Source organism: Poecile atricapillus, chromosome 14 (assembly GCF_030490865.1).
Source record: "Poecile atricapillus isolate bPoeAtr1 chromosome 14, bPoeAtr1.hap1, whole genome shotgun sequence".
NCBI classification, from domain to species: Eukaryota; Metazoa; Chordata; class Aves; order Passeriformes; family Paridae; genus Poecile; species Poecile atricapillus.
In genome coordinates this window covers 8733502-8746183 of record NC_081262.1, presented here as the reverse complement: position 1 = coordinate 8746183, position 12682 = coordinate 8733502, and the positions used below count along the sequence as shown (strand labels likewise).

The 12682-nt window shown below is 43.2% G+C and overlaps 1 protein-coding gene across 2 annotated transcripts in view; it reads right to left on the bottom strand.

Moving 5' to 3' along the window:
* Positions 1-12682, bottom strand: part of XYLT1 (xylosyltransferase 1) — a 178697-nt gene that overhangs the window by 87168 nt on the left and 78847 nt on the right. For both annotated transcript variants that reach the window (XM_058849974.1, XM_058849975.1), the window contains exon 2: positions 4293-4812. In XM_058849974.1, the coding sequence (XP_058705957.1) occupies positions 4293-4812 (520 nt within the window). The remainder of the gene's footprint in view (positions 1-4292; positions 4813-12682) is intronic.

Genomic DNA, 12682 nt, shown 5'->3' with positions numbered 1-12682 from the left:
ATCTAGGTACAGAGTGATGGGAATTTTAGAGACAAGAATTCTCATTTAAACTTCTGTTTAGTCCCAGTACCTCTGCACAAGAGGACCATGATGATGATGGAAGGGAGGCCGCTGGTCCACATCCACTGACAGCTTTGGTGAGCAGAAGAGAGTCTGGCACACCAGGAGAGCCAGTGTCTGTAGCCTGGCCCATACAGGACAAGGCCAGAGATGGCCCCAGCAAGGAAACATCTCCACATTGTCCATGGGTTGCTGATCTCTGTGCCATGTCTCCTGAAACAAAAGGAACTCCCCGAAGGATGTCTCTGGGTATCTTCTCAACCAACTGGCACAGGACTGGGTTTGCTATTTCCTCATCTAACCTTGTGCTGAACCTACATGTCCCCTCTTACAATTGCTGAATGCATTCTCCCCAAAACACACTTCTACAAAGGGCAAACATTCGCTTCTGAGTGAAGAGAGACATGCAAGCTGCCTGCTGCCCTGCTCTCAGCTGTGAGTGGCTAAGGCTGCACCTAGAGCCTTTGACACCAATCTCCTGTGCCATAGCATTTGTACTGTGTTTTTAGGACCAGCTTGCAGGGAAATGCCAGCTCACCTGTTCTGCAAGTCAGGTGGCTGATGAAGGTGCCACATCCTGTTCTACTGCTTCAGCAGCAATGCTCTCAGAGGGACTGCAGCCCTCATGGAAATAACACCTGCATGGCAGAGAGGAGACATCGTGCTCTTGTTTTTAATAACCCTTTCTTTTATCACTGAAGATCCTTATAATCAACTTCCTTTGCCTGTTGCCTTTGGAAACAATAAAACACTTTAAAAAGGAACAGCTTGTATGATCCTGTTCTCGGTCATAACCACTGAAGTGAATGTATCACTTAACATTTATGACAATCCAGCTGGATGGAGTCCTGTCCATGATTGATAGCTACACTTAGCAGCGTCATGGTTTTGATCAGCTGAGACATGATCCAAGGGGATTAAACGCTGGATGACACCTCAGTGGAAACCACAGCACTGGGAACACGTTTATATGTTGGGATAATGGATGAATGTGCTGCTCCAATGCATAAATATTTATACTTCACAGTTTTGCTGAAAACAGACAGGAAACCTTTGTTCAAACCAAACTGACGGGAACAACACTCACATGCTGAATACACAGACTCAGACTCCAGATGTCTGACTGCTGCTAAAAAACACCAGATCTCTTTTTTAATACATGAAGTGCCGAGGCCTCTACCCACATCTCCCCCTACCAGCAATCCTACCCATGGGGTGTCTTACATCCCCAAAAGCTGATGGCCAGTACTTCACAACCATCTCCTATAACCAAACTCAACTCCTCTCAAGGACCAACAGAGTTGATGAAGTCACCTTTCATGAGGGATGGAGTCACTCTGTGAGTGAAGAACAGTATTGGTGTTCTACAAGCAGGAGGAGAGATAGGGGACCACATTACACTGAAACTCAAATGTATCTTTCTCAGGGCTATAAAATTCAAGGGATCTACCAAATTATATACATACAAGGCCTTCCAGCAGGCACTGAAGGCTTTCAGTTCTAGGGTTCCCCCATGTCTGTCTTGACAGTTCTGTATTCAAACATTTGGGAAATGGCTGCAAGGTCTGGATCTCCTCCTTAGGTTTGGTGACCCAATCCTTTTGTGCATTGGTGCTTCCTGCATTAGCAACTCCTGTCCCATTCCATATGCTGCTGCATTACCACTTCCCTACAGCAAAGCTCCCAAATCTGCTCTAGAGCAAGCTGGTATGGAACACAGGATGTCCAGACTTTCTGCCAAGGAAATCTGGCAGCTGAAGTGGTTAACTTCAGCTGTCAGCATGGGCAGAAGGAAATAACCTTGAGGCAAAGAAAAGTCAACATTTTCCACATGTATCCATCTGGCTAGGCTAACATGTCTCTCAATTATTCTTTTTAAACAAGTGTCACCACTTAAAATAAAAAACTAAATTAAACTCTAGCTCAGCAAACGCAAAAATTTCAGGCACAATCTTTTTGCACCTAATTTTTTAATATGGTATATATCGATACTACATGAGTTTTTCCTAAATTAGTCACATTTGGACATTTTCATAATTTTTCTAGTCATATCTGTAGCTCCCAGTTTTCCTGAGAATTTTACTCTGATATTACAATGGAAGCATTTGTACCGATGTGCTATGTACATATATGCTGAAAGGCTTCAAGTGTAAACTGTGACACTGTTCTTTGTTCTAAGACCACATTATTACCCTGACTGCAGGGCATAAGAGATAAATCCTGTATTTAGAAAAGAAGCAGTAAATATTTCTTGAGAAACCTGTTTTTAAGGATGGCAGTTGTCTACAACTTCTGGAAAGTCACCCTGCATCCCTGGGGGACAGATTACCAAGCAGGGCATGGAACCATAGGTGTGTGCAAAATTGCACAGTTGCAGTGTCTGCCCACACTAATGACACCTTCCAGCTCTGGCCAGGACATCACTTGCATATTTGTATTTGGGATACACTTACCTACACAAGATTTATAGCATTGAGCCCATTACTGAAACCTCTTGATCCCAAAAGTGTAGGACAGTGTCTGCAAGGTGCTGAGCTCCCTCAGCTTTCTCACAGACCACAGCTGACTGCCCTGCCCTTAGGGGAGAAGGGGAAAGAAGAGGGAAGGGATAGCAAGGACGTGCTTATCACAGTGGGTTCCATCAGTGGCACCTCAGAGGTGCCCAGGGGTGCTCACTGATGCTCATCCTGTTACTGATGCCTGCTTTTGCTCAGTTTTCAACTCTTTACTGTTCTCTTGTCTTCCCTTCAACCTGCGCTGCCTTTACTCTTCCCACTGAACATCATGTCTTCTGCCTGCTCCATTAATTCTTTGTCTCCAGTGTCTGCCCACCCAGTTTAACAATTTGGAGTATTTACTGTGCAAAGAAAGGGAGAAAAAACACCAAAAGAGACATGGTAAAAAACCAACACAAAACAGTCAGAGATGCACTGGGATGGGGAATGGGGGTGCTCAGACCATTCATCCTGGACCATCTAAATTAAAAGCCTAAGGATCTTGTTACAGGGAGATGTGCTTATTTGGATGCATTCTCTGGGGCAGTTCCTCTTTTTCACTGTCTGTACAGGGAATTTAACCTCCTAATCTCTGTAATAGCAACACTGTCCTTCTCTCTACCACACTGAAATCACCTTGCAGTAACCACTGCTTTGTGATGGTGCAGTAAACAAGCCATTAGAGGATGTTCCAAATGAAAGGAACTAAACATCCCCTGGATCCCATGGATCTCCATGTTTATTCTACAGTCTCAAAGCAAGACCTGTTCTCTAGTTTATAAATCCCCTCTGCACTTTCAGCTTGGACAAAGTTGTGGCATATCCTGTGCATGAGCTGGAAGTGCCCATTACAGGGTGTGGACTCTGGACTATTGCATAGATAAATAAATGCTGCTGTGAATAATGCTGCTCTTGATCAATATCCACTTTGATTGACTGATCAATGCTATTTTTTTTTTTAAGGCACTTTACTCCATGGAGAGCTTAGAGCTGGATGAACAGTGGCACATGAAGCACTCTTTGAAAAGTAGGAAAAGGTCAGCTCAGACATGCAAACTGACAGCAAGCTGAGAGGTAACTCGTGATCAGAGGGCATGGAGAAACCAAAGCAACAAATCAAAGATTGGCTTAGGCCAGCAGAGGTAACTGACTCTCCAGCAGTGATTTTGAAAATAACTTCTGCTGACTCAAGAAAATTGAAAATAGAAGTCAGCCACAAAATTGAATTTTCCCTGTGCTTTTGGAATTTTTTAGATAGTTTTGATAATTACCTAGGGTTATTAAAATACTTAGGATTCCACTGTGACAGAAAAATATCCATATGGCCATAACAGCAATGCCACTCCTGTATTGGTTAGCATGAAGCTCCAAAATTCACAGTGGATGTTCTCTGAGTACCAAAAAGCACACAACTCTTGCACAGCATAACAAGATTTTGACTGTGCTTCTCTGTGTCTATAGATTGAGAATTAAAAGAAACAGGAGAAGCAGCTGAATACCTAGATCACATTGTGCAATAAAAATCTGGTGGAAACCAATTCTGCAGGAATCCACCAAGGATCTTGTGACATCCATATAGTTCTTTGTTAAAAACATCCTCAAAGCCTCCCTTGTTTTAATGGAGTAAGTCCATTACACATTCCTGCAATAAAGCCATTTTTATCATCAGAAGGGCATTCCAGTGACACAGAATGCTTCTCCCAAGACAGTGTGTGACTTCTCCAACTCCCAACTTACCCTCCAGGGCACAGAAACGTGTCACCTGCTCCGGCATCAGCTTCCCAACCTTGTGCTGGCAATAAACGTCCGCGATCTCCTGGCGACACTGCTTGGACTTGGCGCGGGACATGGCCGAGATCGCCTCCTTGCCCGTCACCTCACACTTGGGTGGTTGGTCGTATTTCAGTTCTGGGGAGCTGTTCTCAATTTTCTGTAAAAGATGCTGTGTGGGAAACCTGTCAATCTCCTTCAGACTGTTGCTGCTGTTTTTTCCCAGGTGATCACTGAACTGCACCACCTCGTTGGAGTTCTTCCCCAGCAGCAAGTTCTCCTTCATCTTTTCCTCTTCCAGTTTCTTTCTCAAGTGCTCTTTTTGTTTGCTAAGGGGTTTTTTCACCAGTTCAGACTGGTGTTTTTGCCTCTGAGTCCTGGGAGCAAAGTTACTATTATCAATGGTTTCAAAGTCCTTGGGGACCGAATTTTCATTATTGCTGTCTGTTCGCATTTTCTCCTTCGGTCGGTGGGAAAAATAGCCATCCTATAAATGGGGAAAAAAATTATACTCATCTTACTAAAACAGTCACATCCCATGCATTACAAGCATTTCTTACATGAAAACATAGATCAATTACAATGTAACATACTGCAAAAATCCCTGTGTTGGGGTTTGCAGCAGACAGAAGCTGAGAGGCCTCTGGGGTGCCCAAGTCACCTGCACTGGCATCTCTTCTCCACTGGGCCAGAGTCCAAGCCCTATCTCAGATGGAGCAGGGAGGTTTTACACAGGTTTGTGAGCAGTGATTAACCAGACATTTCACCCTGACACCATTAAATATCCATGAGAAAACAGACACGGGTTCCAAGGGAGCAAAAGCAGGTCCTTCCATGCTTTCCTTCACTCCTTGTGACTAACACAGTTTGGTATCCCAGAACTGCCTCGTTGCTCTGCAGAAAGCACCACCTGACTACAGCCTGAGCTTTCAGTGAAGTAACTTTGCTACAAAACAAATCCCTCCCAATTTTTCCCTTTGTTTTTTTTTCAGTTCCTACACATTTACACGTTTGAACCTCCCTGGGAAGACCAGAGTCAGGCTCAGGTGTCAGCTCTTAACCTTCATGTTCTTCCACTTGATGGTTTTAAATACAGAGCCCATAACTTTGCAACATTCAAAATCTATCATATAAAGGAAAAGGAATAGACCATGTAAAATATTTGCCTGCATCAGGAGTGGGTAAGGTTGAGCTGCCCTTACTCCAGCTGTGGAAACTTGTGGAGGACACAATTTTTAGACCTGTGGACTTGGAAATATCTCTGTAAAAGTGAACACTAGCAGATAAAATCAATGATGAATGGTTAATGAAACGTCTGAAGACAGGAGTAAAAATATTGATAGACTTTTTGAGTCTGTTCTGTTTCCTTTCCACTTGTGGAACACCTGACCAAAAATCAGAGACTGGGAAATGACAGCATCACTAATGATGACTGATGGGAGCATTTCAGCACCTATCAACCACATTTTGTATTCAAAACATTTTATCAGCATGAGCTAATTGTTTCTCACATCTCTTCTGGGAGGAAATATTTAACAGTCAGCTTTGCAGAGAAAGGAGAGGGAGATAATGACCTATCCCAGGCCATGCAGGGAGTCAGTATCAGTTTGACCTCTGAAGCTCGGCAATGGGAAATGTTTGAATAGTTTATTCATTAGGAGTTGTTTAGTGAGTGAATAAAGTGATTTTTTGACTCTCCATGAAAATGTCTAGTTTGCAACTAGCTCAAGCTATCAGACACAGAATAATGCAAAGGAGTTTAAAAAAAAAAACAACACCAGACAGTAACTCACAAACCAAAATCCAAACATTTTTCAAACAAACAAAATGCTTCTAGTTTGGGGAGAAACATTTTTTAAAACATAAAATTCTAATGTTTAAGCGAATACATGAAATCAATTTCTTTTCTCAGAATCTCTTTAGGGAAAAGAATAGTTTTTATACAGAAACACAGGTTCATTTAAGTAGAAAGAGACTTCCAGGATCATGAAGCCCAACCATGAATTCAACACTGCCAAGTCCACCACTAAACCATGTCTTCTGATGCCACATCTACTCAGCTTTTAAATCTCTGCAGGGATGGTGACTTCACCTCTTTCCTGGGCAGTCTGTTCCAGTGCTTGACATTTTCCATGAATAAATTTTTCCTAATATCCAATTTAAAGCTTCCCTGGCACAACTTGAAGTCACTTCCTCTTGTCCTGGGATGTTACCTGGGAGACAAGACCAACCCTGACCTGGCTGCAGCCTCCATTCAGGGAGCTGCAGAGAGCCACAAGGTCTCCCCTGAGCCTCCTTTGCTCCAGGCTGGAGAATCCCTGCTCCCTCAGCTGCTCCCAAAAGGGCTTGTGCTCCAGCCCCTTCCCCAGCTTTTGTTTAAAACCAAAGAGAAACAAAATAAACAAAACATAGTTTCAAGACAGCCTTCATTCCCAGGAATGACCAAACCAAAATTTTAAAAAAATTACTTTCAGAGCCTGGCTCCCATTACTTATCCTGTATTTCAATGGATCTTCAAAGAAAAACACCAACTCTGCCTTCTTCAATAAACCTTTTCTAAGGTCTCTAAGGCAATGCCATGATATTTCTACATATCTTGGCAACATTCTCACAGGCTGACTCTTGCTAAATTATTTTTGTCTTCAAATTCAAAAAAAAAAAAATCCTAATCTGTAAAGCAATTGCACATTGATGAAAGGGAAAGGAAGGGAGATGAGATGTTTGCTATTGGTTCTTCACAGTAATTCTTATTACCCACTCAGGAGACACTGGCTGGCACCAGAGCAACAGGCACACACCTCCCATGTCCAGGGATTGCAGAGCCCTGCCTGCACTCTGCCCTCCTGCTCCTTCCAAACCTCTCTGGAGCATGACAAAGTGCCAAGAGATGAGGTGTGGGCAGGTTCTTGTTTCAAACAGCGTCTGACACTACACTTTGGTGATGTTTCAATGGGAACTGTTGCTCTCCAGTTTGCCACCCCTGCACCAGGAGTGCTGGACGAGCTGTGCAGCTCCCCTGGGACTGCCAGAGGCTGCAGCTCCAGGCTTGCAGCAGTGATCCCCCCATCCCCTGAGCTGGGATGAAACCTCAGGAGAAAAAGGCAAAGCAAACAGATTTATTGGTGTATGGTTCACCTCTTTAAACTATTTTCCTCTTTCAAGTGCTTTGTGCCCTCTGGGAAATGCTTCTCCAAGTCTACATGCTGGAATCTGAAAAAACAAATTAATTCTAAATGCTTCCTAGGCAGACATAAAACAAAGCAGGGCCACAACTCTTCCCTGTCTGCAGGGACAGTGAACACCACAAAACTCCCACCACACAGGACACCCAGGGTCTGCAGGGATGTCTCTTTTGAGATAAATAAATAAATCAGGGTCTGTACAACAAGTGTAAAACCAAGAGCTATAGATATACCTTAAAACATAAGGCCAAGTAACAAATACCACAGCGGGAAAGTCAAATCCAGCCTCACGCAATCTCACACCTGCTGGTGCAAGTGTTAAATGCCACAAACCCCGAAATCTCCACACACCTTTGATCTTCCCTCTCGACTGCTTTCACCAAAGCCAAGCGTGATTTTTGCAGTACAATGATTTCGAGATAGGGTCCACACGTGAGAGCAGAATGTTCAGAGGAAATGAAGCTCAGCACTCTGAGCTTAGAACAGCAGCAGCTGCTGACAGTAAGTTGTGCTCATTTGTGATGTTCAGGGGTGCAAGCAAAAAGCAGCACATCAGGTTTTCAGCTGGCTATAGAAAGATGGGTTTTACTTGCTCTGCAATACTTTATTTTTACAGTGCTGGATTAATTGCAAATTTTGTCATGGATGTCTAAGACATTCAAGACAAGGCAGAGTCATCTCACAGAAAGATGATCTTGAAACCAGGCAATCCCAGTTCTGACAGTACCATGGGACATACATCAGCAGGTTCACTGTCTGAATCATCAGTTTTTTCAAATTTTATCAGGCTATTTGTTAGCAGCACCTCCTTATCTCTGTGCTTGCAAATCACTGAAAAAATGGAAGGCCATACCAGGACCAAATGAGAAGCATAAACCTATTAATACAGCCCATATGTGTCCACAGCCAAAGATCAAAACAGTATTTTCAAACCAACACCTAACACTGCTATTGAAATCACTGTTTTGGTCTTTGCAATAGAGCAATTCTCTCTAGGCATAGACCAGAAGAGGCTCTGTCCAAAATCAACTCATTTGGGAGGCTACCTTACCAAATTACTCAGTGTTACAGGTGTCACACACAACACCCAAGAGCACATATTTCACCTGTGCCTTTCCTACAGTCCTAACCTGGGTCAGTTTAAAGCCACCCCCTCTCACTCAATCACTCCATGCCCTTGCTAAAAGTCCCTCTCCAGCTCTCTTGGAACTGCTTCAGGTGCCAGAAGATGCCATAAAGAAACCTCTGGAAACTTTGCAGCACCGTATTTCCAAGCTGAAGCGTGATGCTGTGGATGTCTATCACAGAACACAGGCCTAAGAGAAGGACTGCCACAAGCAGAAATGTTCTGTCCTAACTTTGTCTGGTTCCCAGAAGATACAAGGAGAAGTTAACTGCTGAGTACTCATGGCAAGAGCCCTAGGGAAAGTTTTAATGACTGTGGGGCCTCTTCTGAGCGTGTGCACACTGCAGTTCAGGAATAACAAGCAAATTCTCCAAAACTGGGAAAGAACAGTCTGTACCCAGGAGTGTGCATGAGATCACTGCCAATTACATACTGATTGCCATTGATGCTAAAAATAGTATTATAATATTAATGCAAAAACAACATTTTCAGCTCAGAGTCATTTTATGTAATGTGAGAATTTGAATTCTGCTCCAAATTCTGCTCCCTGTTCAACACAGAGATTTTAAATCTCCTAACTGCACCTCTGGTGTGTTTTATTAAAGTTTGTCAGACACAATGTATGCTCTTTGGTGTATTAGCCACTTTATCTGCAGTGATTGAGGGTCTGGGGCTTAGGTACTCTGAGCTTGATTGAATTCAAAGTCCCATCTATCTCAGGAGGGAAAGCCTGGGTTTCTGCAGACTTTGCAATCTACTGAGGAAACCATGGAATAAATTGCTGCTGTCACCTACTACAGACCCAACAACAGCTGCTGCTGCCCACTGCACCTAGCACAAATACAGAGAATTTGGAAGAACTTCCCAGCTGTCTGTAATGACAAATGGATTTTAATGACAGCCTGTTAACATCTCAGAGGGTTTGCAAGTACACAGTTCAGCCAGACCACAGGTAAGTTTACACACCTGCAGACTGCCTCTCTTCACATTTTGCTTGCCTATATTTGCAAGACACTTCTGTCACCTATATTTGCATCCAAGCTAAGCATGTGCAAGCATAAACATGCACATGGGGTTACCCAGGTCACCAATTCTCCTGCACACTTTCAGGTACAGTTCTGTATCCTGCGTGCTTAAGGCAGGAGGTTAAAGACTGGGCTCGGGAAACCTCCAACAAGCCAGCCCTTTTCTCAGTGGGGCATCCCACTGCAGGATCAGAATACACTGCAAAGCCCCCAGGTACAACTCACAGAGTGTCCCAGTGCCCCTGGAAGGGGTTCCTCTGCCAGCAGCCTGGAGTAGCAACAGGACTGGTAATTTTTACTATACACAAAAAGCCAGCAATTAGACCAATTTCAAATCTGCTTTCAGAGAGAGAACCTAACATGCATTTAAATCAGGAGAGACCCAAACATCAGCAGACAGGGGTGTACCAGCTCTGCAGACAGCAAGGGCACAGACTGTGGCTGAGGGATCCAACTGGAGGCACCAGAGCCAAGGGAAGAGCCCACACCGTGCAGGCAGGGACTGCTCCAGCATCACTGCCACACACCTGCAGAGACTGTGCTGCTGGGAGCTCCCTCTGGAGAGGCTTTGCAGGGAACCTAAAAGAAAACCCTCATCAGTTCACAAAGGCACACAATAGGAGTGTGCATTCATCTGCCACAGGTGTTCATTGCATTGTGCAGAGCACTTCCTCCTGACAATAAGAAAATGCTCCCTTCTTAGGAAAAGTATTCACTGCACGATTTCTTTATCAACAAAGTCCTATAAATACGATACAGATGGATGGACCATGTGCAACCAAGCCCTGAATGGCAAATGTTCACAGTTACAGTATATCTGACAACTCATTTTCTCCCCAGCATGGAAGGATTTGCTGTCTCCTTGTACTGAGAACATATTCTCATATTCTTGCTCTGGCAAAGCTTGGTACCACAAAGACACAGCAAAACAAACCAGAAATTTTCACATGCACACACAGCGCAACAACAAAACACACAGATCTTCCTCTAAATCCAAGTACCGGACATGCAGGCCTTCAGGACCAGCTATAAATCAAACACCTGTACTATCAAAAACGCCATATTTTTCCTCTTTTCACATAGTAAAGCACCCAATTATTGATCTCCTGTGAGAATATGCAATGCCTGGGCAGTCATGCAGGATCACACACAGCTGAGGCCCCCAGAGCTGGGGCAGGCACTTGCTGCTTTGCTGGCCTGAGCTGCTCACGATCCAAAGCAGCTCACAGCTCCAGAGGTGGGGAATAGCTTCAAAATCTGCATCACATGTCAAAGCCTCAGAGACCTGGTCAGCTTTTACAGGATCATCTATTTTACTTGTCCTGTGACTGAGAAGAATTTAAACAGAACTATGAAAAGATAATTAAAACAAGTTTCTGTTCAATATTAATCACAGCTGTGACAAATTATTTTCTAGCGCTTGTTAATTATTTCAATAAAGACACCTTCCAATTGCCAGAGGAGTCAGAGAATGGCATCTCTACAATTAAATATTTTTTTTCTGCTCTTGTCTTTGTGCATTTGTGGGCTGTTTCTTAGTCGAAATCAAAACCTTTTGCATCCAGAACTACAAACTTTACACTGTGGTCACCCCATTGTCTCCTGTCCTAGCACACTCACATCTTTCAAAATGTAAAACCACTCCTGCTTTGCTTGAAGCCCTCATGCAGCCACATGGATGCAGAGCAGACATCCCATTGTGCCACCAAAACAAACAAGAAATTGGGAACTTTAATTGAAGATGTGGTTGATGCGCCACGAGACCCTTGGAAAATGAGTACTTTTGGCAGGATTGAACAAAAGCAAGGCCAAATACAGCAGATGGAGGAATGGCAACAGATGTTAATGTAGTTGTATTTTTCCATATGTTTTTCTATTTTGCTGTAATAAGTACATTGTATTTTAATTGTCAGTGGCTGAAAACTTGGGAGAAACATTTTGTGAGAAATATGTTACTTTATGCCTTTCATTAGAGAGGGAGATGCAAAAGGTGAAAATAGGTTTATTGACTTGCAAGCTGGAAAAGATGAAAGATGTGATTGCTTCAAACACTCTGCTTTCTGTTATGTAAAAGAAAATGAGACAAAGCAATAATTTGGGTTAAAAGGGGGATTCTGATACTTGAAAAAGCTTGAGTTTTTCAGGTTCAGCTTTAACAGATACAGACAGGCACAGCCAGCCCAGGACTATTGCAACACTTGGCATTTCAAAATGCAGAGAAACAGATGGACCACCACAAAGTGCACAGGGGACCCCTCAGTGCAACATCTGCATTGGTAAATGATTGTCTGGAGGATTATTTTTTCCTTCCTTTCCAAAACTGTTGCCATCCATTTTTATTTTCGCTTAACACCAATTTCAGCACTGTGATCCAAAACACTAGAAACAACATTGTAAAAACATCATTAATAGAAGTTGCTTTTATCCCTTTTTACATACATACATTAAGGGAAGATGTTCTGGTTTGAAATTCAATGAAAACAGCTTCAAAAATTTGGCTGCTTTCCTCAAAGGAGCTTTTCTGGTTTTTGCTAACATGTGACTTACTTTCAGAGTGATCTAGATTAGGGGGTAAAATAATATTGCATCCCTCAAGAGACCAAACAGATTTTCACATTTGTTCCAACTAAGCACAGTAACTGTACAAAAAGCCATATTGTATCAACAGTAATTTCAGATGTTCATCTGGTTATTAAGAAGTTTGGAATACTGCTAGAGGGAGCTGTGAAAGCACACATCCAATAGTGCTTCCAAAATTGACCACTTTGTTTTCTGCTAATTTAAACTTCTCAGAAAAGTTTGGACTTTGACAGCACAGACCAGTCAAATGTATTCAATCTGCAACAGAACTTGATTTATAACCAGTAACTGCCCCACTTTGCACATTTTGTTCTCTTCCAAATGACACTGAACCTCAGTAAGACTGCACATTCAGGCACAAGCCCTGCTTCTGGCAAAGCTCCCTCCCAGCAGATTCCCCACCAGGAGCAGCAGCACTCACTGGGTTGGGGCAGTGACAATACT